Raw genomic sequence first — 26,181 nt, 5'->3', positions numbered from 1 at the left:
GTTGCACGCCGCGAGCTGCACCTCCGCTCCTAACAAACTCTAATTGCAATCCCCTTCCGGAAGTCGCGTTCGTCGCCTCCTCCTTCCTCGCGCGCAGAGGAATCGCTGTATCCCATTTCCGTAATCGGAGTATGCCTCGTGGATAACCTAGTTCCCTCCCTTCGTCGTTCTCGTCTTCGACTATTTAAATGTAACGCCACTTGGAACGTGCATTAAAAGTTGGATTAAGTTGGATAGTTGTGCAACAGAACTGGTGCGCGTACTCCGGAATAAAAAACTCTCGATAAACTCGGGGATTGATGTGAAGATATCGAAGGATGAATTGCGCGTATCAATACACGCATCCCGCCCACCCAACGCAAAACGTTATCGCCATGCCACCGACGGCCGTCCAGCAATCGCAACACTCCACGAATACAGCCGAGTATCTTGAGGTAAAGTTGTTCGAACAACTTATAGATAATTGCGTGGGAGGAGAGGGAGGTCGAATTCGAAGGGAGGGAGGGAGATGATCGATAAATGTATATATTTCTCCTCTTCCAACCGATCGCCAACGATATTCGATATGCGGAGGATGGAATCTATCAGCATCCCTTCTGCTAGATAGACGACATCCTGGGCGTTGCAGGAGGGGAAACACCCTCCCCCTTAGTTAATTGTTCATCTCCCGGGCGAAAGAGGCCCGATGCGAAACGAGCCCTCACGCACCCTCCTCTCCCTCCCTTCTCCCCCTCAGATTCTCCTTAACGCGTCGCCAATTCACCGTCTCCCTTTCGAAATTCAATTTGCGCGATTGCCAATCGGATCTCGCAATTCGATTTGACGCCGATAATCGTGGAAAGAACGTGGCTAAACGCTCCCGACTAGGAGGGGGAGGGGAGAGGAGAGACGTCGTCGATTACCGTCTCGATTCTCGACGCTTTCTCCCCCCTCCCTGCCGTGGAAAACGCATAGCATTTAGGATCGCGCAAGAGCAAGCCTCTTTAACGAGCGTAACACGACACGGCGATAATAATGAATCGGTGTTGATCGGCTCGCGTGAAAGGTTGCGGGGGAGGGGAGAGAAAAATGTAAAGACTTTCGCTTCGCTAAGGCTAAGTACTTACGTACGTACGTACGAATGGTCGCGTATGGAGAGAGGGAGGGGGAGGAGGAGGCGCGAGGAGGGGAAAGAGAGAGAGAGAGACGTAGCTGGGGGATATTAATATAAGGGCTCGATACCTAATTATAGTGATTACCGTATTGCCAGGGGGCGGACGAGGGCGTCCCTCAGTTTGCACGTCATTTTGCAATCTCAACTTGCAGCGAACATGCGCGCGAATTTGTCGGCCTGATCCTCCATCAGCCGGCTAATTGTTTCCCTCCCCCACCCATTCCCCCTTTTTGCGCCAATTCTTCACGCTCTCGCTCGTTCCTCCTCGAGTAGCGCAAATGCCACAGCGATTGATTTCCCTCCTTTGTGCCGGTTTTCGAAAAATCGTCCAAATTTAGATTCGTAGATATCGGTTCCTAAAATCGACAGTTCGATTACAATATAACCAGGATAACGTTGTACGCACAATCTGTAATTATTAGACAGTCTGGTTTAATTATTCCAAATACTCTGGTCGATTATGTCTTCTGGAATTAGACGCAATCTTAGGCAACAATTAACGCTATCTCGACAGTTTACGATTATTCATTCGACTTGTCCCTCTCTTCCTCCTTTCATTTTCGTTCGTTGCTCGCGGATTACCCGCCGACAGAGAAAACTCACCGAGTATCGCGCGTGAGTTACGGAGGATCGGCCTCTCTAACTCTCCACGCGGAACACACCATAAATCTGAGAGCGGAGAGCGTCTCTCTATTCCGAAAGCACGAGATGCGGACGCGCGAGTCGTACGATTCCAGGCCAACGAGTCCGTAAATCAGCGCCCTAGACAAGTTTCTCCTCGCCTTGTTTCACGGCGAAAACGTGCTGCTGCCCGGCCTTAAAAGCCTCAAAGAGAACTGCGCTCCCTCCCTCCCCTTTTCTTCTTCGCGCCCTCCTCGTTCGGTCGAAAACGAGCTACGCCTCGCTACTATTTATTTGACCGTGGCCGATCCCTGTACACCCTATAATTCTTTTCGACAATTAGAACGTACTTGGACCGCCGAGAATAATCTCGGATTCGTGATAAGCGTTGACGATCGTCGTAGAGGAACGATTTGCAACTGGTTTCGGTTCCACGCAAGAGCGTTTCACGAAATTGGAGACCGATTACGAATCAATACGAATGAATCGGCGATAGAGAGTGTTTTATTAACGTAATGGCGGACCCGGTTCGATAAACAGATACGGCGGTTATTAAACACGAGGCGGGCCAAGTGGTGTAACGCTTCTCTAAACCGCATATTCGATCTTACAGGCCGGGGCTCTGGCCTGGTCCCGAGGTGAATCTTCATTTTCGACGATCCCCGGCCCGCTATATGCGAAGCTGGTTCCTTGGTAATTATTAGTCCATCAGCATCTCCCGATGGCCACATGGTCGTATAAGAGGCAAAAGAGGCCGAGCTCTCTCTCTCCCTCTCTCTCTCTGATCAGAGCGTGGTCCCATCTTAGGCCTCGCGAGGCCGCCCTGTCATTATCCGCCCCCGTCAGGCCTATGGCGCCCTCCTCCCCCCCTCCTATTTCCCTTTCAACCCCGTTCACCTCGTCTCTCAACGCCAATCAACGATACGTCATTTCGTAGCCACGGTATCGATCGATCGATTGATTTTCTCGGTAAATCGATCGTCGGTCCCTCTCGCTTTCCGTCTCTTTTCCGCCTTTCCTATCTCCTCCGAGGGGGAGGGGCGTGAGTGCGTGATCGGATTGATGAGAGATGCGCGCAACCTAATAAATAACGAGCCTCGTTTCTGTAGCCCGAAAATCTAAAATGGAGTGAAAAAATAAAAAGGGAAAGGAAACGATCGAGGGAAGATCGAGTTCGAGTAGTTGCGAAGTAGGAAGATAAAAGAGATGATTCTCGCACCCTCGTTTCGCACGATCCGATCCGACGTTTGAAAGGGACGTAAACGTAGCCGATCGTTGATCCCGTTGATTCGTTCATTGTAAAACATCCCTTTTCTCGCTTCCCTGTAACAACGGGGAACGTGCGGGGAGGTGGATCGCGCCACTTTTGTGGCCCGATCGCACGCGATCTACGCATCATCGCCTCCTCCCGGGGGGAGGGAAAGGGATTGCCGCCGATAATGTCTCGCTGTTCCGCGAAATATTTGTTCCTCGATTAGAACTCGTATCGATCCCCATGTGATGGCAAAGTTTAACCGCTTCGAGAGCCAAAAAAATTACGCCACGTCAAATATTGAACTCTCGTAGGATTCTCGTTCTAATGATATAAAGAAAGTCGCGAGAAAGTCTCATCCACGAGAGAAAGATATTTCGTCGATACGATGGAAAGAAATCTTATTCGTGTATTCGAGGCGAATATCATTATGATTTGGAAGCGGAATATAAAATTTAGATATATACGCCATTGCGAGTAACGGACGTTTTTAGAAAATTATGGAACGTTAAAGGCGATGGTTGACGAGGCATTACGCGCAAATTGGCCGCGGAAGTCTCGGAGAGATGGCTTCTTCCTCGTCCCAGCAAACGAAGAGACGAGGAGCGGTTATGAATGGGCCGCGATTAGACGGTCGCCTCGCCACTGTGGCGCCTCGATTCTCTTCCATTATGGAAAATTAGGACCTAATACCGAAGCCGAACGCGTCCGTTTCTGCTACGCCATCCATTGGCGTAGACGGTTAACCGTGGACGCCGATCCGTAATCGTATCAATCTACGTTAACGCGGTAACGAGGTGACCGGCTGTTAAAAAAGGCGATCGATACGCCAATGGGAGGAACGGTCGTAATAGAGCGGCGTTCCTCGTTTCTTGAAATTTCATCCATCATATATACCGGAGACCGGTTGATACCGGCCCGGTCGATAACATTTGAAATTCAAACTCCTCGATTAAAATCACATTAGACGCTCGTAAGACGGTATGCCGTGATCTTTTTGCGTTCCCTTTGCATGAATCTCCTCAACAAGGTCATAATGCTTCGAATCCAACCATTTGCTCGTTCGAACGGTCGCAAATGTCGTTGTAGATTAAGCGATAATTTATTTCGCGTGGCAAAAAGTCGATCGAGATCCGTGCGCGCTTTTTCTCCTCGCAGTTACCGCGGTCGCGATAAGTAGAACGGGACGTGTCCGGCCAGACGCGTGTCCGTATTCCCTTTGTATTCGCGACACTCGTCTCCGTCCCCTCCTCGATCCGTGTCACAATTAGAAGCAAAATAACTCGTATATACATCACTCGTATATTATACGTACAGATCTAACGAATAAGAAAAAAAAAAAGAAAGAAAAGAATACCGTCAAATGCGTATACGGCGAGAAAAGAAGAAGAAAAAAAAAAAAAAAGAAAACTTTGTTTCCACGCGGAACGGCTCGATTCGATTTGTATATCAATTACCCGGTCGATGAACTTTGCCCGTTTCGCCCGGTATCAGATAGTGGCATGTCGGTATTTAAATACGCGCATACCGTTACGTCAAAACATCGAGGCCCGCAAGTTAATACGACAAGTTGGGGTCACGTAAGCCCTCGGTTGGAACGGGAGAAAGAAAGAAAGAAAGAAGGAAGGAAGGAAGGAAGGAAGGAAAGGACGAAGAAAGGACGGAAGAAAGAAGGAGGGAAAGGGCGAACGTGGAAAGTGCATGGACGAGGGAAACGGCGAGAGAGGGCACCACCAAAGTCGTCGTACGCGTGCCTCCACTCCGTGGCGGCGTTGTGCGCGCGCATTTCACGGTTAAATTATCGTGAAGTGGGGGGGGGGGGAAGGCTAGGATCGTGGCTGCAACGATGCAAGCGAGAGAAGAGATTGGGCGAGAGATCGGGAGGGCGAAGGATAGACAGAGTGGAGTGGAGGGAACGAGCGAGCGCGGGAGTGGTGGAGGGGAGTCGGAGGGGATAAATAAAGCGTGGAGGAAGCGGGGACGGCACAAGGGCGGTCAGGGGCGGCAACTGGGTTCTCCCCTTGGTTCCGCCCAACAGGCTCTGCCCCCTTTTTGCCCGGGGGCCGAAGTGGTGCTCGCTTCCCTACTACTACCATTCCCCTGTCTGGTCGGGGCAAAGCCGATCGGATAGCCGGCAGTCTGTCACGGGGCGAAGAACGGGAACCACGTTAACCGGTTTCCCCGACGTTCACGCAATCCGCAAACGTTTCAATCCGACCCGCTACGCTTTTTTATTCACCCGACGGCCGTGGGGACACGAGTTACACGGGGCCCCTCGACCAACTCTCTTCCTTCTTTCCTTTCTTCCTTCTTTCCTTCCTTTCTTCCTTCCTTCCGATTCGACGCCAAGTTTCTCGAAAAGACCTCGCTCGGTGAATCTCGCAAGTGATAAAAAGGAAAAAGAGAAAACGAACAGTGTGCACGGAGAGAGAGAGAGAGAGAGAGAAAGAGAGAAATAACTACCTCCCCTTGGAGGAGGAGGAGGAGGAGGAGGAGGAGAGAAACTCGTCCAACACACCGTCGTAGAAGAGGAGCCGGCAGGATTCCGCGAATCGTCGAATCTAGTCGTTGAGAGACGCGTCGTCAACTTGAGATGTTGACCGACATGACACCGGCTGCGGCTGGTCAACTATATCCGCAGTTACAATCGATCGCCAAGTCGCCGGTGCACGGACATGTGGTGAGTCCCTCTCTCGAGCTTATCATAAGCTTTCATATGCGCGAAAATCGGTATAATTGAATCGTGCTGCGATCTGTATATAATCTGATGTAATCTATAAGCACGATACGATCGTGAAAGATCGTTCGTATGTAATAAGTACGGGCTTTTGAGGATTTTGACCGATCGGTTTGAGATTGCCGATTCCACTACGGCACTACGTTTAAAGGTCTGAGGCAAGGGTAAGCTGTCAACCTCTGATCTCTCCCCAAGGCAAGGTCAATTACTCGGCCTCCTCCCAGATAGGGATCTTAATCCGTCCACGGCCAGGTAGGAGCGAACGGTGTGTAGGATCTCGTAGCTTAGGATCTCAGGTGCTACTGTTGGACTTGTCACCTTCCTGTCAAAGCCCTTTTTTCCCACCGGTTCGATAAAATCGAACGGTGTCTCGCCACCACTCGAGCCCGCAAATTAAGCTCGTTTCGGATACAATTCCGGAGAGGACTTGACCCTCCCTCGAGATAGAGATAGGATCTCTTCAAGATATTCTTACCTCCTCCTATCTTGTGGACCAGGTGCGCGATATACGTTTCGTTACTTTCTCGTATCTTTCGTACGTCGCATAGCGTGTTAAAGTAGAATATATTGGCGCAGATGCCGGCCAAGGCTTCCGTATATATCCGCATTGTCGCTTTTATACGACTCGTTGACATTGTCCGGGCGGACAGGGATCCTAGGAGAGGCTACCTGAGGCTACTCCTCGCATTATCGTGTTGCGCCGTTCTGTAATCCGACAGATCATCCGGGATGATCCATTCTGTTTTGACAGAAGCGACCAGTCTCCGTGGCCACGAACACCGTTTCGTTGGACGACGAAACGTCCGGCCGCCGTCTTTTGTGCTCCTTCTCCCTCTCTCTCTTTCTCTCTCTTTCTGCCGCAACACGTGTTCCCTCTCGTGGTCGCCCCGAACTTTTTATTTTATGACTCGGCAAGAAGGACGCCGCTGTTACCGTGGCCTCGGCTCCGATGATTTACGAGTCGATGTGAAAAAAAGAAAAGAGAAGAGAAGGGGAAAAAAAAGTAATTAAATCCTTGGCATCGAAAAAGAGACTCGCACGAATGTTAATTAAGTCGGCAGAGAGGAGAGAAGAGCTCGGTCCTGTTTCGGTCGCCGCGTGTGTCGCGGCGAAAATTAATCTCGGAATGCTAAATCTCTTCCTGTTGAAACGTCCTCCGTTTTGAAACGGAGAGAGAGAGAGCTCGATTTTTCTTTTTCTTTCCCTTTCCTTTTTCCTCATCTCGAAGAGAATCGGAATCTGGAGATATTTAATCCGCGTCGCGTCGAGAATGTAACGAACGATTTACTTTTCTTTCATCGCTTCTCGTCCGCTCGCGCATCATTGAATCACCCGATCCCAATGTATCGAGTATCCTTGATATAATAGTTCTTACGCAAGGTTCTCAAGGGATCAAAGGGACTGGCATTTTACCTGCGCGCCCAAGGAGCCAATTATTTGTCTGCTCCTCTTTGTGCACCAAGAGGATCCACTTGACAGGATGCGTGGGACGGTAACACGATACCTACTTCCTCTCGATCCTTGCAAAGGACGAGCACACGAACGCAACAAACTTCGCTCGCGCAAATAGAGCATCTTTCCCTTCACGAATCCCTTTTTCCCCTCAAAATCCATCAAATCCATTGTATATATTATTTCGTAAGAGTGACACAACAAGAGTGGAACGCGATTCATTCGTGGAACTCGTAAAAAAAGGGGAGCAACGGATAGATAGATATTTTCTATGGAAATTCCTCCGCGATGATTAATTAATCGGGCGACGACGGAATTTTTTCTTTTCCTTCTTTCTTTCTTTTTTATCCTAGAGCTATATAAGTAAGCAAAGCAATCCGACTAAGTCGCCCGTTTTACCTCGAGGATCGATCTCGACTTTATTTCGATCACGATATGCACAACGCGATATACACAAGCGCATCGATCGCGACACAGAGTATCGCGATGAATTTTCTTCGTTATTTATTCATGTACGCGACGATACACGGAGATATTATAGCCGCGCGACCCGTCGCGCACGAATACCTGTTCGTTACGTACAGTTTTTCTTTCTCGTTTCGCGTTTCGAGCGATCCTTATTTCGATTCGCGAGAATTATCGAGGAAAGGAAGAGGGGGGGGGGGGGGGGGGAGAGAAAAGATGGGCGATTAGCTCTCGAACGACTTCGCTCCACTTCACTTGCAACGCTGGTAATCCGATAATCCGATTCTCCAGGGTAAAAGTGTCCTTTTTAAGCGACGCCCCGTCGACGTTTTCATGGATGACAATGGACTGCGAACGGGCGCTGCCGAGTGCAACACGTTTGTCGCAAAAATACGGCCGGCGGAGGGGCCTTTTTACGCGGGCCCTTAAGAGGATTTACCTGGATGGCGCAGCGAGGATGTGTCACTCCAATTTGTCATTTCCGGGAACGAATTTCCCGGAAAATTTTTCTCCCTCCTCTCCCCTCCCTCCGTCCAGTTTTGTCTTTCGCCGCTCGGGAACAAAGCCATTGCTTTGCGAGTATTTTATCTTTACAACCCCTTCCGATCGAAGGGGGTTGAAGAGAAAAAAATCCCTCCCGATTTCGTCGTCACGCCTACCGAGCTTTTAATCATTTTCCTAGCCCGACGTTATAAACACTCTTTCGAGCGAAACTCGTTGGAAACGCAACCAGTTCGCAGGACGCGGCAGATGTTCGTCGATTCGGGGTGACAAACATGGCGGCCGCTCGTCTTGGAAAACCGTTTCTCTTCTTTTTTTCTCTCTCTCTCCTGTCGTACGATCGATCAATTTTACCGCCTCCCTATCCTGGCTCCTCGTCCTTTTTGTCTACGTTTTTTCCTCTCTTTAGCTACGCGCGTTTAGTTTAGCTACGTTCAGTTTTGCAAACTGGACAATTCTCTTCTACCTTGCTCTCGCTACCAAGTATATAATACATTGTCGTGTGTCGCCGCTCGTGTGCAATAGGTTGTTTCCATAGGTTGTTTAACGACGTTGGCCGAGCTCTTTACAGCGAGTTAGAGACGAATTAGAGAGTGGATGGATTTTCCACTCTCGGGGGAAAGGAGGAGGGAAGGAGGGAAGAGGAGATTGCGGCGGCAACTAGGCAGCGAGCAGCAGTCGCTGAAAGCGAGCGAAGCGTAAGATATTCATTACGGTGCCCGGCCGGCTTTCATTAAACGGTCAAAGATGCAATTTCATAGGCTCGGTTTAGTAGGGGGTGTATTATACTCGCGGGTAAAATGCACGTACGCAAGTTGGCATCGGCATCGTTATCGTGGAAGGTTCGATAATTGAAAACCGTAACCACCTCCTCCCCCCTCCCGTGTCGATCCGAGCGCGCGTTTCCTATAGGCAGCGCGAGGAGAGTAGTCAGTACCTCGAATTATCGGTCATTATTCCCTCCCTCTCCCTCCCCTTCCCTAGATACCCAGGTCCTCGATGGAATTATTCATCGAATGGAAGAAACGTGGAATTCCTTCTCCAACGTTTGAACTTTTCCAATGTTCCAATGGGGGAGGAGATGGTGGTGATTAAGAACGGAGGGGGGGGAGGAAATGCCCTTGTAGCAGTCTCGGGAGTGGAATATATCGGCGAGGACGGATTCGTGATCGACTGTGTCTGTCGTATGGCGTGACGATAGATAGATGGATAGATAGGGAGGGGAGGCACCTAGTCGAGGATGCAATTTGGTAGAGATGGTGCGTGTGGATCATCGTCCGTAGCTCCAAGCTTCGATAATTGAAAACCCAAGACTTCTCTCTCTCTCTGTCTGTCTAGATGTTGCATCGTTGTAAACAATATCGTAGAGCGCGCACGAGCCTCCACGAGACGAGACGGTACACGTCGAATTACCGGCCATTATCGTGACGTATCATCGCGTCATTCATCCCGGGCCGGATGATGGGAAAAGATGAACAATACTCGAACACCTCGGGGCCTTAACGCGCAAAGTGGAGGGGACTCGATTATCACAACTCGACTCGATTCTATTAACCCGACTACTTTCCACCGTTAAACACAATGCAACGTTTTTTCCACCCACAGCGTGAAATTGCACGCCGCGGTTGCCGCGTTTAAACGATACAACATCCTGTTGGACGAGGCTGCTTCCTCTCCCCTTCGATTCTTCGATTATCTTGGACGAAACAGCGCGTCTATTCTATTTTCGAACACCTCGATCCGCGATCCTCTCTCTCTCTCTCTCGTCGATTCACGAAGGGGGAGGGGGGAGAAGCGTGGCAACAGCAGGGATCCCCCGCAGGGGTGCCAAACCCCCGCCGAGCCGGAACCAAAATACCAAACGTTGGCTTATATTCGTCCATCGAGGGCCCCGATGATTTATCGACTGCCTATTATACGTCCCATCGACCCTGCGCGAATTTCTCTCCTTTTTTAACACGCGTGCAGAGCAGCGACAGAGAGAGAAGTTTAAGGTATCGAGTGTCGATGATAATTCCCTCGTTTCCGTGAAATTAATCGATGACGTGAGGAGTGTCGTCGATCGAGAGGAGAGAGAGACTTGCTCCTCTCACGACGAGTGGATACGAGAGGGGAGAGAGAGGGGGGGAGCAACGAACCTTTCCAAGGCTCGGTAAAAAGCTTCCGGTACGAGCGTGCACGAGATCCAACGGCCAGGCCGCGATTTTCCCTTTAGCAAATGAATACGGCCGACTTGGAACTTGTTCGCGCCTCTCCTCGCCGGGACCCGTGAATGCCTCGATCGCGTGCTCTCGCAGGGCAAAAGACCGGGTTTTTCAGCAAGCGGCAGGGATAATTGGTTGGAGTTTACGTAGGAATGCCACGACGTCGGAATCGATATCGAATCCTGTCTCAAGGGACGGAAGATTATTCGTACGAAATAATATCGTACGGAGAGTTGGTTGAACTTGTTGAGAGAGTTACATTTTGAGCGACGATAAAATATAGATTCAATCGTGACCGAGTTTCGAGAAAATGATTCAAAGAATAAAAAGAAACAAAAGTCGAATAATTTTATTCGTGTATTATGTCGAATCTTCAATCTTTTCTTTGAATCAATCAATTACGCTTCTTGTCAATTTTATTGTAAATGGATCTTTGGATTTTAACTTAAACGAAAATAGAGTCAATCTTACGCGTTGGTTGGAAAAACGAAAATACCGATTACTCGATTCTTTTAGATCGGTCGAATAGATTTCCAAACCGCGTATGCTTCGTTGCGTAAGCGGTAGTCGAACAACAACTCGAAGGAGAAACCGGAACAGCCTCGAACGAGATCAATTTTCTTCGTTTCACTCTCCTTGGATAATTTGCATTTCGACGCCCACGCTCTTATCTCTCCTCCCTCCTTCAAACCGTTGCGTAAACGGCCCACGTTTGTCGCCCCCCCCCTCCCCCGAAATTGCACACAAAATCGAATAGGAATGAAACGATATATTCGTTTAATATATACGTATATATTTGAGGAAGAAAAGAACACGCGATTCGTCAAACTCTCGGTGATTCCCGCGACGAGAGGAGACTGTTACAACGACCATGAATTTTTTATGGAGGGGAAAACGGTTTCCAAGTTTTCATGGGAACGGTGGATGGTAATAAATCTCGCGGAGCGAGGCAGCAACGCCTTTCTCTTTAAGAAAGAACTGGATCGTCGCCGCGACTTCTGCCTTACTTATCTTGTAGCCCGCCGATCTTCTGATAAAATAGGATATATCCAAATATATACTCTTCTCTCTTTCTCTCTCTCTCTCTCTCTCTGTGTGTACGATAATTTATTTACGAGTTCGGGGGAGGGGCTGAATATAGAGCGACCGCAGCATCAGCTCCCACGGTCGCCCACTAAATCGTGAAACAATAAATCTGGGCGCGGAGTCACCCTCTTTATGGGCCTCTTATACGGGGATGATGCCCTCGGGGGGTGGCCTAATATGTCACAGTCTGTTGCAGCGATCTCTCCGTTACGGGCCATCGTCGAGGGGGCGAGGGTGGATCCGCGATTTCTGAGGGTTCACGAGGGGTTGGATACGCTTCTAATGGACTGATTCAATACCGGCTATATCTGATAAACTTATCCACGGTATCCACGCTGGCGCACGCGATTCTTCCACGATCGAATTAAACGGATCGTCGTTTTTTCAATTCGCCCAGGGTAATCGACACCCTTTGCGAATTACATATATATTTATAGAGAGAGAGAAAGGATAATTTGGATCGAAGAAGTATTGGGGAAATTGAAGTGAATTGGAGAGATTGGCAGCTTTGTCCCCTTTCATCCCTCTTGCTTTTTTTAAATAATAACACAATGCGTGTCCGGGCGACAAGAGCGTGGAACCCGACCAACTGTTTAAGGAAGGATTCGTGCCGCGGAGCTATCGGTTGGAAAATCGTGATCATTACAAACGAAACATGACAGGTGAAAAGTTATTTTATAATCTTAACGGGTGGCGATTTGCATAATCCCGGCAACGGGAGCCGAAAAAGCCGCGGCGCGAAAAGCGCGCCCGTGCACGCGCTTGCGTACACGATGAATTTACGATACGGAGGCACGATACGATGAAGCCATAAATTCGCGCGGTTCCTCGCGAGGAAGACACGCGAGACCAATTTCGAGGCGGAGATCGGAGTGCGGATCAATTCCCTTTTCTTCAATCTTCTACGTCACCCCATGTCATTATTCGACGAAGCTTTCATTAATGCTAATTTTGCTTGGAAAAGATCTTGGATAGGTGTTTGGAAAGAATTGTTAAATAAAAGTAAATGCAAATGAGGAAACTCGATCAAGGAAGAACATAATCTATTTCTCGCCAAGATTTATTATGGAATAATTTATTAAGGATTACATTCCGTCCAAAGCTTTTGAAATCGATCAGGATAGAAAATTATAAGAATTCTTTTATTCCTCTTTTCGATATTGGACCGAATCAGGGCAAAAATTTCAAGGAGCTCAGCAACGTGATAATAGAAACGATTATCGTGTATCTGAGGAAATTTCGGCAACAGAAAGCAGTTGGAATAAAATTTATATGAATGGAAACTATTTTCAATCACATATCGGGATTATTATTACAATTTTTCTGGATTTCCATCGTTCCAATTAATAGTTCCGCCTGATCCGAGAGGAATAAATAACGCGTTTAACTAAAGATTAAAAAAGAAAGAAAAAAAAAAAAGGCTGGGCAGAAAATCAGCACGATGAGTTATGCGAACGGTGTGGAGTGGAGCGTGGCCGGCGCGCGGAGAAGGCCCGAGGAAATTAAACGGGTCTTTAGCGGTTTCTAACTGGCCACGTTTCGCGCGCGTAATACCTATGGTCGTTACGCGTGTATAACTCATAGCGCGGAGAAAGCGCGGCGTGACCACCGCCATCTTTCCCTCTCTCTCTCCATCTGTCTGTCTCCCTTTTTCCTCGAAGAACCTTTTCCACGGGATTTCGACTCGCAGCGACGAAAGTTAGAATTATTCGAATAAGCTTGTTTCGTAGAGCGAGCTTTCGCGATCCGTAAGAATCGTTTACCTCTTTCTTTTTTCTTTGCCTGCTTGGATGCCGAGATTGGATCCCCACCGCGGATCCGCTGGTGCACACCTGCGATCGACGAGATGAACGGGTTCACGGGTTTCACAGGGGAAGGGTGATTTAGCGGCGGTTTGTTGGCGTAGCGGCGTCAGTAACGCTTTGGAAAGTTAGCGGGAGATTCGTGTATTACACGTACGCCGGCGCGCGTGTGTACACACGATCCGGCAGAGGTTTCTCCGCGCGGTTAAATTACCCCTCGACTCGCTTCACTCCACCTCGCGCCATCGTTCTCCACCGTGTGTGTCTATCGAATGATACGAAAGGATATATATATACGCTGCTTCGATTGGGATTATTAAAAATTTTGAAACGACTTCATTTATTAAGAATTTAATCCAATGGGAAGGATGCGGGTCAATTTTTTCGAAAGAATTGAGAATTTCTCATTCGAGGGGGAGACAGGTGTGCAGGAGGATGGATTCGTAATGGATGGAGCAAGACATGCCGTGGAAGAAGGTTGGCCGAGAGGAGAGAAGAAGACCGGTACGAATGGAAGGACGTAAGGAAGCCGTATCGCCAGTTTAGCCTCGCCGGATCCATTTAGATTTAGCCAGTGTGTTAGGTGTTTACGAGTTTTTAATTGAACGTAAATATTCGCAGGTGCATTCCCTTGGAACCGCTCCTTCTCCCGTTCGCACAGATTTCCAGCCTCAATTACGAGCTCGTATGTGTATATATATATATATGTATATATATATATATATCGGGTATATCTCGGTTTCAATGTTCAACCTTCCGCCGTAAAAGGAGCACTTAGGCTGTTAGAAGTATGCCGCTCGGTGTAAATTTATCGTTGGCGAATTTCGCCAAGTACCGTTCGTTTAGCCGGTCTCCGCGCAACTCGTAAAATCCTGCCGCGACTAAATTACACCACCAGCCGATTTCTCTCTTCCTATCGTTTCGTAAATAAAATGAAGAATATGGAGGGCGGGTGGGCCCGGTGTGTGGCCATCGTGGCGAATTTTAAATTCGTTTAATTCCATCGCTTTCGAGAATTCGAAGAATAGAGATTAATTTCATGAATGAAGTTCGAAGACGTCGTTTAGAATTTTTTTAGAATCGATCGTTTTCGAGGTCGAAGAATAGAGAATAGTTGTAAAGATTAATTTCACTTCGATATTTTTGGAAACTAAGACTAGGTTTCGATTAGGATGACAGCATTGTTAGATTCGATCGATTTCGAGGATCTAAAGAATAGAGATAATTGCAAAGATTTATAATTTCACTTCGAATTTAATTTTTAGAAACTAAGATTATAGCGTTGTTGGACATCGATTTGATCGATTTTGAGGATCGAAGAATAGAGAATAGTTGCAAAGATTAATTTTACTTCAAATCGAATTTAATTTTTGGAAACTAAGACTAGATTTCGACTAGGATGGCAGCGTTGTTAGATTCGATCGAGAATCCAAAGAATAGAGATAATTGCAAAGATTTATAATTTCACTTCGAATTTAATTTTTAGAAACTAAGATTAGGATTATAGTTGTTGGACATCGATTTGATCGATTTCGAGGAATAGAAGGATAGAGATAGTTGCAATTTCACTTCGAGTCGAATTTAACTTTTGGAAACTAAGATTAGATTTCTATTAGAATGGCAAAGATATTAGATTCGATCGATTTGGAAGATCGAAAAGGAAATTTGAGGAAAAAATTCGCAAGGCGAAAGTCGGATTTCGAAGAATGGAAATCGTTTCCATCTTTTCGAATGGCAATTTTTCGGCGAATGCCCATACGAGAGGCGAGAGTTGAAAAGGTTCATCCATCATATCGACGTCGATGGAGCCAGATGTTGCGCCTCATCGACGTCTCGTGTCCCTCCCTCCCTCCCCCCGAAGTTTACGCGGAATTTTTCGTTCTCCTCCCTCGAATCCCCTTCATCGAGCCTTCCTCCATGATCGTCGCCCAGGATCATTTAAATGCTAATATTCGGTTTAATTTATCGTCCGTATCGATTTCGTTCCTCGGCTGTCCTCGCTGTGACGCTATTTACTTATAACTGTGGGTAATTGAAAGAAAGCCGCCGACCGGGACCACCGTGCCGGCGACCACGATAAAACTTGAAATATACAGGGACGAGAAGGGGAGGGAGAAGGAGGAGTGTAGCTTTCGGTAGGCTGATCTAGGAGACGAATAATATATCGAACGATATATGGTGGAACCATGGCTGGCCTACCTGGCCAAACAATAACGACAAACTTACGATCCCCCGCCTTCCCTCCCCCTCGTCGCGGTAAGAACGTGGACGCGAAAGACGTTTGAACGAATGGCGTGGAAAATATTATCATTATGGCCGCGGCCCATCTTTGAAATATATATATATATGTAATATATAGCCGGATCGAGGCGTAAGAAGGATGAGAATTAAACACCGATCCGTGAGTTTTCTTGTTAAAACGTTTATAGTAGAAAGAACGATTTTTCTTCGCGCTTCGAAAGAAGAATTTTTGTAATTTTACTTAAGGTTTTATAATTTAAAAACTTGAACTTTTTTGAGATAGTTTCTTGACGAAGAATTAATTGATAAATAAGAGAAATGAAGAAAGATTTATTTTCTTTTGAAAATACAATATACAATAATTGTTATTACTTCTTTACGCTTTGAAAAGATGGCCCCATAACTTGATCGAGATTGATATTGTTCCTCTCTCGTGGAATTTTTCCAAATCCCTGTTGTACAAATTTCCTGATAAATAAGAAACGGAATAGAGTCAAATTCAATCGCGTGCTCGACTCCGTTTACTTTTCTATTCGCTCATTCTCTTTTCGTTTCGAACGAACGCCAATCCGTTTTAAAGAAATCGAAATCGATCGATCGATCGATCGACACTTCGAGACAAGTAAGCTGATAAGATAAGAGCGAAAGAGGAGGAGAGGAGGTCAGCTTTTCTTAAAATTAGAGGCGATCTAAGGGGCTAGATAGATCGGATGATAGATCCAGGACACTTGGCCGCTAATTGGCTGCAGAATTTTATGTATATACCACTAAATTACTCGATGCAAATGCGCCGACTTCCGTCCCCCTCCCTCCTTCCCGGCTAATAATTCGAAGCTGAAGCACGCGCGACAGAACGGCCGCTTGGCCGCTCCTACCCGTAACAGATTTACGCCGGCTCATTACCCTAATGAAGACGTAACGGGTGAAAAACGAGCTACCATCTTTGCCGAAAAGCGATAATTGCTTCATTCGAGAGAGAAAGAGAGGGGTAGGGGGAAGTGCGCGTCACTTCGTGGAAATCGAGTTTCACTCCTTCATCTTTTTTTTACGATTGGAGGAGGAGGGAAGGGAAAAAAAAGAGAGAAAGTAAAAGATTTTCTCTTGCTCTTCTCCGATTTTTAAATGATCATTCTTCTTACATTCATAGTTTCTTGAAGGGATTTAGAGAGAGACATCGTCGCAAGTTATTTCTGAACTTTGTGATTTTAATTTACTCAAGAAAACGATAATTCGATATCAAAGTTTTGTTCGATTGAACTTTTGAGTGAATAGCTAGAGTTTGAACAAAATTCCCGAGACGAGATTCAAATTAGCCTTTTTCCCTAATTTCGTCGTCGAGTTAACGGCTCCCGAGAGAGATCTCTCTCGGGAGCCGCTACCAGGATCCGAATCGCTGGAGGCGCGAAAGGAATGGGGGGGCCCTGTTGGGCGCGTTTCGTTTTAGGTTAGGTGAAACGCGGCCAACCCTAGAGAACGAACGACGCTAACTCGACGAATTATTAACAAACTTGTAACGCGATATTACCCGCTTAATATTCCCCACGGCTGAGGATGACAGATTTACGAGTGCTAATGATTCGGTAGCCGGTTACCCTCTTCCCCCCTCCTCTCTCGATCGTTTCACAGCGACGAGGATCGAGATCGATCGTTGCCCCTTCTTGCTTCTTGCCCTTCGTTCCACTCCACCTCTTCTTCTTATTCTTCTTCTTACTCTTCTTCTTCTTCGTACCCGGAAATCATTAGGTGTCCCAAGGTCCCGGAGATTTGAAATTTGTCGAGGGAAGGCCTGTGAGAAAAGCAAATGGTGTCGAGGAGGAGGAGGAGGAGGAGGAGGAGAAAGGAAGAAGTTGGACGAGGCAGCCTCCGCTCGATAGCCGAATAAATTTGGGTAGCTCCCTGTTTTGGCCCCGGGGCCACGAGGTAGAGGTTTCTCGGACGATCGGCCCTTTCGTAAGCGCGGGGACGAAGGACGCGGAAAAGAGGAGGCGAGGGGCGAGGCGCGCTCTCTCACGGATGGATTTAATTAAAAAACATAATTTAGAAGGAGGGAGGATAACAGGTAGCCGTGCCGCTTGCTCGGTGGGAACCACGGCTCGCTCTTCCCTTCCTCCCCTCCCTCATGAATAAAATTATTAATCCCCGGAGAAAACTTTCTAACGCATCTTATCTTCTTCTTTCTTCTTTCCCCCGAATATCGAATATCCGTTCGAAATTCATCGATTAACATTCTCTCCAATTTCAAAATCTTGTCTCGAGGATAGAAAAGCGTGACTCGAGCGCGATAATAAATAAAAGGAGGGCTGTTTCGATCTCCTCTCGTTTGTTCACATTCGTGAAACGCTCGGCGACGATGATTGAAAGATTGAAGGAAGGAAAAAAACGGCGTTTCGCCGTTTCCGTGAGAGGAACACGGAGAGAGGTAGAAGAAATAATAAAACCGGTGGCACCGGTGTTGAGGGTCTCGAAAGCGGTTTTATCGGGAGGCGAGCGTGCGTGTTGCATGCGGTTGCATGCAAAGGCCGATAAACAAATAATTAGCATTAGAAACGAGGCACGGTATCGCGGCCGATCTCCGCCCGTCACGTCATCCCAAAGGGACGGCGCATCGAAGCGGAGCGCGGTAACGACTCCGCTTTTACCGCGATCAACCGGCCCATTCCGCGGCCCGCATACGCGATCGCTCTTGTGCGCCGGCAATTAAACGAGAAAATACGAGAAAATCTGCACGACGATGGCCGATTTAATTTAATATCTCCGCCGCTCGCAGTTTTTTATTGCGCCTCCCTCCCCCTCTTTTTATCTTCGTATCTTATTTCATCCTTTTCTCTCCCTTTTTTTCTTTTTTTCACCTATCTCGAAATCGATATCGTCTGTTTACGAGCTCGTTTCATATTCTCTTCGGATAAAGAAGAAATTCCATCGATTCTCGAAGGCAGGTGGTGAACAGAAAGGGAGAAATTTTCTACTTTAATTTCGTCGCCTCCCTCGAAAATTTGTCCGCGCGTTTATTAACGAGAGAGGTCTCTATTTGCGGTGAAGGTAAAACGTGGAGACGTCGGATGCGGTTCGCCACACGCCCAGTTGGATCGACACCCTCCCCTACGGTTTACCTACGGTTCGCACCCTCGTTCAACGGACCGTTGCGCGAACCGTGTCGCCTCAGCTGTCGCGGCTGTGGCTTCTGCTCCGACACCCACCGATTCTCTCTCTCTCTCACGTATATTCGTCGACCCTCTCGATCGAGTCGGTCAAGTAGGGATGATCGGGGCTGAAATATTTCGTTATTTACTCGACTCGATCTCGACTCTGTGGAATCCTCTCGAGTGGATGTAATGGACGCGATTCGTCACACCAGAGACCCGAATTCGACACGCGTGCTCGATCCGCTCGATCGTAAGATTCGAAGTTTGCTCGAACGAGGGAGAGAGAATCGAGATCGGGACGAGAAACAGTTTCGCTCGTTTGCCGGAACTTTACGACGACGGGGGAAGGTGTTGCGGTGTCGGTCGGTGTTACGTTGTTCTCGGAAGATGGGCCAGGGAGGGAGGGAGGGAGGGAGATGCTGGCTCGGTTTTAATTTATGCGCGGCAACAACCGAAGGCGTTATTAGTCGTAGCTGGCTAGGATGGGCGTGACGTCACGCGGCTAAAACAAAGGATCCTAGGCCTTTGTGCCAAGCCTACGACGCCTCTCTTTCAACCGTGCCGACAGCATTAAGGCCGAGGCCCTCCCGTATTCGCGCTTTCCTCCTCGCTCGATCGACGGAGCCAGGCCCTCTGTCGTCGTCCTCGCGCGTCGACGAGCATGCATAAAACATAAAACGGCTGGTCGTCGTGGACGAGGGAGAGAGAGAGAGAGGAGGCCTCGATCGAAAGACGACGAGCAGCTAAGTAGACAACTACGACGACGACGACGACGACGACAACTCGAAGGCGCCGCAACGTTCCACGTTTTCTACTCGTAATTACAGAGCGGCCCCTTGTTGTTCGCTGCTGCTAATACCGCCCTCGATTAATAACCTGCGAATATCCCGTTTTCCACTCGGGATAAAATCGAAGCAAAATCGGGTAATAATAATCTCGTTTTCGAGGATCCTATCCGAAACCTATATCCGACCTATACAAAGATCCCTAAGTGGAACGAACTTTTTCTCGCGGAGTTCGTCGTGCCCTCGAGCGAGGATATAGAGTGAAGAGACGAGAGAGAGAGAGAGAGAGAGAGCGGGCTAATTGAGAGACGTCGTTGTCTCCACCAGGCCACTGTCATATCGTTCCGCCGGATCAATACGTAGCCTACCTACAACCTGCACTCACGAACCTCGAAGAGGGCGTGGCTCGTACACCACCGGCCGAGAGATACCACTCTACCTCTCCCTCTCCCTCCCTCTCTCTCTCTTCCCTCCCCTTTGTTCGCCCGTTTTCTCGCCCCAGTCGTACGATCCACCCCTTTGGGGTGGAGGGAAACGAGGGAGAAGCGACGCGTTCGTTCCTGGAATGCGTTACGTTTCGAGATGAGTGGATGGAAATTTTCTTTTTCTTTTCGAAACGACGCTCTAACGAGGATAGAGTCCGGATATCCAGTCGACGACCTCCAGAGAGAGAGAGAGAGAGAGGGATTTTCTTTCTTTTTTTAAAAAGAGCGGAAAGGAGCGCTGCGACGTTGACCGCAAGCGTGGTTATTACCCTGGCAACCTTGCCCGAAGTTACAAGCACGGGGTGACCACGGGGATTGGTAGGGTATCTATCTATCTCTCTCTCCCTCTCTCTCTCCGTCGCTCTTTTGTCTCCACGCTCGAAGGGTGCGCGTTGTCTTCGGTTGGTGCAAGCTTGAACCGCGTGGGGGCGTGTCGCCTCGATGGCGCCGGCTGCTAATGGCTACGCGGCCCGCCAGACTTTAATTTCCTGCCGCTTCCGCGGACCCTTTCGCCTTTACCTTTCCACGTCCGAATCCGCTCCGGACCCTTCTTCCCCAGCCTCCACCTCCTTTCGGTAGCCGCCGACCGCCCGTCTTTCTTCCTTCCTATCGACCAATGTCCAAGGTCATTTGCATTCCTGCCGGGAAAATCGCCTCGAAACGATTTTTTACGCTCGTCGTCAGGATCGTATACGTGTTGCGTCCATGCGTGGATTGAATAACTTTCGGCAACAATCTCTCTCGTTCCCTTCCTTTCGTCTCTCCTAGGATAGGAGCGGCAATTTAGTGTCATTATACACCCTTGGGCGAAGCGCAAGCGGTTTCTTTTCTCTTCTTTTTTTGGGGGAAGGGAGGGAGAGCCGATTTTGAGCCGCGATTATGGACAGAGGATTTCGATATTACGAGGCCGAGTTACCTTGAGAAAGGCGTCTCAATCGGCCGAGCGATTTCGAGAGGGGCCGATATATATATATATATATATATATATATATATATATATATATATATATATATATATATACACTCGCCTAATTCGCGAACCCCGACGAATTACCTCGTTATTATCGGGCTTGCGTAATCGTATCGAGGAAGAACGGCCCTCGATTCTTCTCCCTTTTCTGTAGTAAACACCTGCTCTGGGGTTACTACAACGCGTCCGTCTATGGCGTGTAATAAAATCGATCGAACGATCGATCGAAAAATCCCTCTCCCTTCTATCTATCTCTCTCTCTTTCTCTCCTCGACCCATCGTAATGCAACCGCCTCGTTCTTTCTCGTTGCAGGATCATCCGGGTCTGCGGGGTACACCGTTGGCGATGCTCGCAGCCCAGTGCAACAAATTGAGCAGCAAGAGCCCGCCACCGCTCGCGGACGCGGCGGTGGGCAAAGGGTTCCACCCGTGGAAGAAGAGCCCGCAGAGCAGCGGCAGCTCGCCCCAACACTCCGCCGGGAGCGGAGGAGGAGGAGGGGGAGGAGGCGGAGGAGGAGGAGGGGGTGGTGGAGGAGGAGGAGGAGGAGGAGGATGCACGACGACGGGAGTGAGTCAGAGACCGGCGGCTACGAGCAGCGCCGGAAGCACGAGCGGTGGCTACGCGAGAGCGCCGGTCACGTCGTGCGCGTCGACCGCGCCCCAATACGGCGGCGACCTGTACTTCCCGGGGACGGCGAGCGCCCAACCGGCCGGCGATCCTCACCATCATCAGAGCAGCCTGCTCGGTAAGGTGGAGGGAGCTACGTTGGGCTCGGTTTACGGCCGGCACCCGTACGAGTCGTGGCCGTTCAACGCGATGCCCGGCGCGACTCACGGCGGGATTAAAGCGAGCGACGGTTGGTGGGACGTGCACGGGGCCGCGACAGCCGGCGGGTGGCTCGACGTCGGCGGAACAGTCGGCGTCGGTGTCCACGCCGCCCAAATGGCCAACTACTCGGCCGACTACTCGACCAGCCTTGCCCTGGCCGGCAATCATTTGCTGACCACCGCGACCACCGCCGGCCACAATCTCCTCCAAGACACGTACAAATCGATGTTGCCGGGGGGGCCGCCCGGATTCGGCCTCCACCATCACGCGGCCGCGACGGCGAGCGCGAGCGCCGGTGCCGGTAGCCCCCAGGGGAGCGGCGGTGGCGTGGGCGTGGGGGCGGGCGGCGTCAGCCAGGCGCCCTCGCCCCGCTCCCAAAGACGGTACACAGGGCGCGCGACCTGCGACTGTCCCAATTGTCAAGAGGCCGAGAGGCTCGGCCCGGCCGGCGTGCATCTGAGGAAGAAGAACATCCACAGCTGCCACATACCCGGCTGCGGTAAGGTCTACGGGAAAACGTCGCATCTGAAGGCCCACTTACGGTGGCACACTGGTGAGCGACCGTTTGTTTGCAACTGGCTTTTCTGTGGCAAGCGGTTCACACGTTCGGATGAGTTGCAGCGGCACCTTCGAACCCACACCGGCGAAAAGAGATTCGCCTGCCCGGTCTGCAACAAGCGGTTCATGCGCAGCGACCATCTCGCGAAGCACGTCAAGACCCACAGCAGCAGCAGCAGCAGCAGCGGCAGCAAGGGCAAGGGGGGAGCGGGGAGCTCGTCGGCCGAGTCCTGCTCCGACAGCGAGGACAACGGGAGTCAGCAGAGTCCCACTTCCAGCTCGGTTCCGCCGCAGCCGCAGCCGCCGCCGCCGCCGCAGCCGCAGCAGCAGCAGCAGCAGCAACAGCAGCCAACGGGGCAGCAACAACAACAGGGCCAACAACCGGCTCAGCAACAGGCCCAGCAGCAGCAGCAGCAGCAGCAACAGCAGCAGGCTCTGGTGGCAGCGGCGGCGGCGGCGGCGGCGGCGGCAGCGGCAGCGGCGGTGGCGGCGGGCCAGGACACCACCAACAACACCACGTCCCAGACCACCACCACCACCACCCCCCTCGGCCATCAACCGACAACCCCCATGACCCCAATACAGATGACCCCGCCACCTCTGACCCCACACCATCCCCACCACCCGCATCTCCCCCCGCTAATGCACCATCCGCATCATCACGCAACCTCCGTCCCGGCGGCGGCCCACCACCCGCACGCGGGGATGAGCATGCACTGAGCCCGGTGGGGCCCGGAGCCGGCTGCGCTTCCTCTGCCGCCGCAACGGCCCTGGGCTCCCCCCTATCCTACCCCCTCAACCTGAACCTCGTCCAGAATCACCATCACCAGGCCATCAGCCAGGCTCACCTCAACGCCACCTCCGCACCCCCCTCCGCCTCCCACCACCAGCACCACCAACAGCAACAACACCACCACCACCACCAGCACCACCATCACCACCATCACCACCACCAACACCAACACCAGCAACACCATCAACACCAGCACCACTCGCGTCAGACCAATTCCTATTCCGTGCAACAGAATCCTGGCACGCCGGGGACCGCGCAGACTCCCTCACCCTCGTCCCCCGCGCCTGTACATAGTCTCTAGGTTGACGCGTCGCGTCTCGTCCACCATCTCTCTCTCTCTTTCTTTCTCTCTTGTTTTCTTTCGCGGCAGCGATTCCTCTTCCGCCCACCCACCTCTCCCGTCGAATCGAATCGAATCGAATCGAATCGAATCGAATCGAATCGGGTGCGAATCTTGCACGCAAATGTATTTCGACTTTCGATCGATGCCGATTCTCTCTCTCCTCGTCGAGCGTAGTACAGTGTAACGCGCTGTACAGTCGATCTCTTTCTCTCTTTCTCTTTCTCTCGTCCTGCCCTCTTTCCCTCCCTCTCCCTTTCCCTCCTCTCTCGGAAAGATTCGAGCCCGTCCCACGCACTCGAATCCACTTACCGTCGATACTTGTAAATACTTATACATAGCGCGTGAGAAAAAGATATAATTATTATTATTATTATTATTATTATTATTTTAATTATTATTATTATAATTATTATAATTATTATTATAATTATTATTATTATTATTATTATTATTGCATTAATTATGCGGTTTAATTTGTTAAGCGGTGTAAAGAAGAAGAGGAAGAAGAAGAAGAAAAAAAAAGAAGTTAGATATACAAACGCACTGTCGCGCTGTACCATACACCGATGACACCTAAGTAGTTGTTACACACACATACACCTATACATACATACATACATACACACACATATACATACGCGCGCGAGAAGAAAAGAAAAGAGAAGAGAAGAGAAGAGAAGATCGATGAAAAACGAACGGGACGCGGTCGTCGTCGTCGGGTTGTCGTGTCGTTCTCTCGCGTTTCGTCTCTTTTTCTCTTTCTCTCTCTCTCTCTCTTTCTCTCTCACTCTCTCCCACTCCCTCTCCCGATATTTCGGAGAGAAATGCGTGCGACGAGGAAATCCCCCTCCCCCGACTCGGCCGAACGCGGCCGCGTGTAGACGCAGAAATCGCGTGTATATATATACATATATATACAGCATCCGGATTTCCCTCCGCAGCAGGTTCGAAAACGTGGAAAATCTGGATTTCGGATACGATTCGAGAAACTTGGATTCAAATATTATTCGCTTTCCGTCGCATACTTTGAAACGAATGAAAAATTGTTTCTCGTTGACGAAAACCAGATTCATCGCACGCCGTCGATCTGCTCCCCTTTTTTCTGGATCTTGGATATCGCTATATTATGGATTAATTATTATGGATTAATTAATTAATTAATTAATTGGATAATTAATCAATTATTATCATTAATTATTATTAATAATTATTATTGATGTATTATTATAAAAAATTATAAATTCATTTTAAGAGAGATAAAAAGGAAAATAAACGATGCTTTTGTGAGTAATCGTGTGATTCTCTCTCTCTCTCTCTTTCTCTCTCTAACCGTTCTTTCGTGCTCTCAATACTAAACCGTCTGTCATCCCTCGATTTCTTTCAACTTCTTTCGGCCCATCCCTCTATTGAATCCCGCTTGAATTCTTTCGCTTCCTCGGTGACGGGACATAACATTGGATCGGATCCACTCGATAATAATAACGGGACGAAGTTAGTTCATCTCGATTCGCTCGCGTGCTCGGTCGAGAGACATACGGGACGAGACGGGAGAAATCAATCGTCAAGCGTACGCGTGCACTTTGCATCAAAATTATTTATTAACCGCCTCCTTTGTCGGTTCGCGAACGAGATCGGCGTTGCCGCGCCTCTCCTCGACGTGATTAACCCGAAAAGGCTTTTTATCCATCCACCTCCCCGACGACTATACCACATATAACGCGCTCCTGTTGGCCTATTTTCTTTCGAAAGCAGTCCAAAGGCCGCGGTATCGGCCGAGCGCTCGGCTTCGTTATTACCGAGGATGACTCGGCGGCAACGAGACTCCCGGCCGGACCCTTTCCTCCGCCTAATGCCTAAATAATGACGCGTGTACGCGACGTGCGGCGGCATATAGGCTTCGATAAATTTAATTACCCTCGGCCTCCATGCGTGCAACGTGCGTAAGGTAATTCCCTTTTAATCGCGCGGCCCGTTGAAAAGAAGGTACACGAATCCGATTTCTTTTTCTAATTTTTTTTTTTTTTTTTTCCCCGTTTTTTTCGATGGGGAGAGCGTTGGACGGATGAAAAAGGAAAAAGAACCGCGTGGCACACGGGTACGTACTTCTCGTTCTCTTCCTTTTCAGAGAGGAGGACAAGGTGGGGGATTCGAGGAGAAAAAGCGAGGAGAAACGATCCCCGTCCTTTTTTTACCACGGTGCACGCTCTAAATCGAATCAATATGGCAGAGATTACGGAACAAGATCGTTATGCAAAGCGTTGGACGGATGAAGGACGAGGAGGAGGAGGGGGTGCTCGAGACGCCACATTCCACGGGGGGTGCGGTTAACGTGGAGCTGTCTACACGAGGACGGGGGATGGCTTTTTCGGTGATTTAACCAACGAGGGTGAACGTTTGTTATTCAATTTGCGACCCCCCACGGTACCAGCCACCCTCCTGTTCTCCTCCTCCTTCTCCTCCGCCGCGGAGGACGGATCATCGCGTCTTTACTACGCCAACTCCGCCGCGCCGTCCCACCCTTCGGATAACAGCGGAACGCCATTCCACCGTCATCTGTACGCGCGCACCCATTCACTCCGCGCTTCCTTCGTCTCTCGCCGCTCCCGGATTGCGTCGTTAAGAATATATATATGTGTGTGTGTGTGCGAGATTTATTCGTGTTTGGATCGCATCCAGGGAAAAAATAAAGAAGAAACTCTAATAAGGAATACATCTCGGATAAGAAGAATTCGAGGAAATTTCGATCGAATTGGAAAGGTAA

At 49.4% G+C, this 26,181-nt stretch overlaps 1 protein-coding gene across 3 annotated transcripts; it reads left to right on the top strand.

Moving 5' to 3' along the window:
- Positions 1–24,521, top strand: LOC552146 (transcription factor Sp8). Of its 3 annotated transcripts, none has more exons than XM_026444647.1 (3): positions 1–434; positions 21,211–22,279; positions 22,348–24,521. In XM_026444647.1, the coding sequence occupies exons 1-3, from the start codon at positions 318–320 to the stop codon at positions 23,376–23,378; spliced, it is 2,217 nt and encodes a 738-aa protein (XP_026300432.1). In that variant the 5' UTR covers positions 1–317; the 3' UTR covers positions 23,379–24,521. The 3 variants fall into 3 exon arrangements, with proteins under 3 accessions (XP_026300432.1, XP_026300433.1, XP_026300434.1); XM_026444648.1 differs by lacking the exon at positions 1–434 and adding an exon at positions 4,977–5,706; XM_026444649.1 differs by lacking the exon at positions 1–434 and adding an exon at positions 12,111–12,133.
- The last annotated feature ends 1,660 nt before the right edge of the window (positions 24,522–26,181 follow it).

The sequence above is a fragment of the Apis mellifera genome, linkage group LG13 (assembly GCF_003254395.2).
Source record: "Apis mellifera strain DH4 linkage group LG13, Amel_HAv3.1, whole genome shotgun sequence".
NCBI classification, from domain to species: Eukaryota; Metazoa; Arthropoda; class Insecta; order Hymenoptera; family Apidae; genus Apis; species Apis mellifera.
This window is presented reverse-complemented; position numbering and strand designations above follow the sequence as displayed.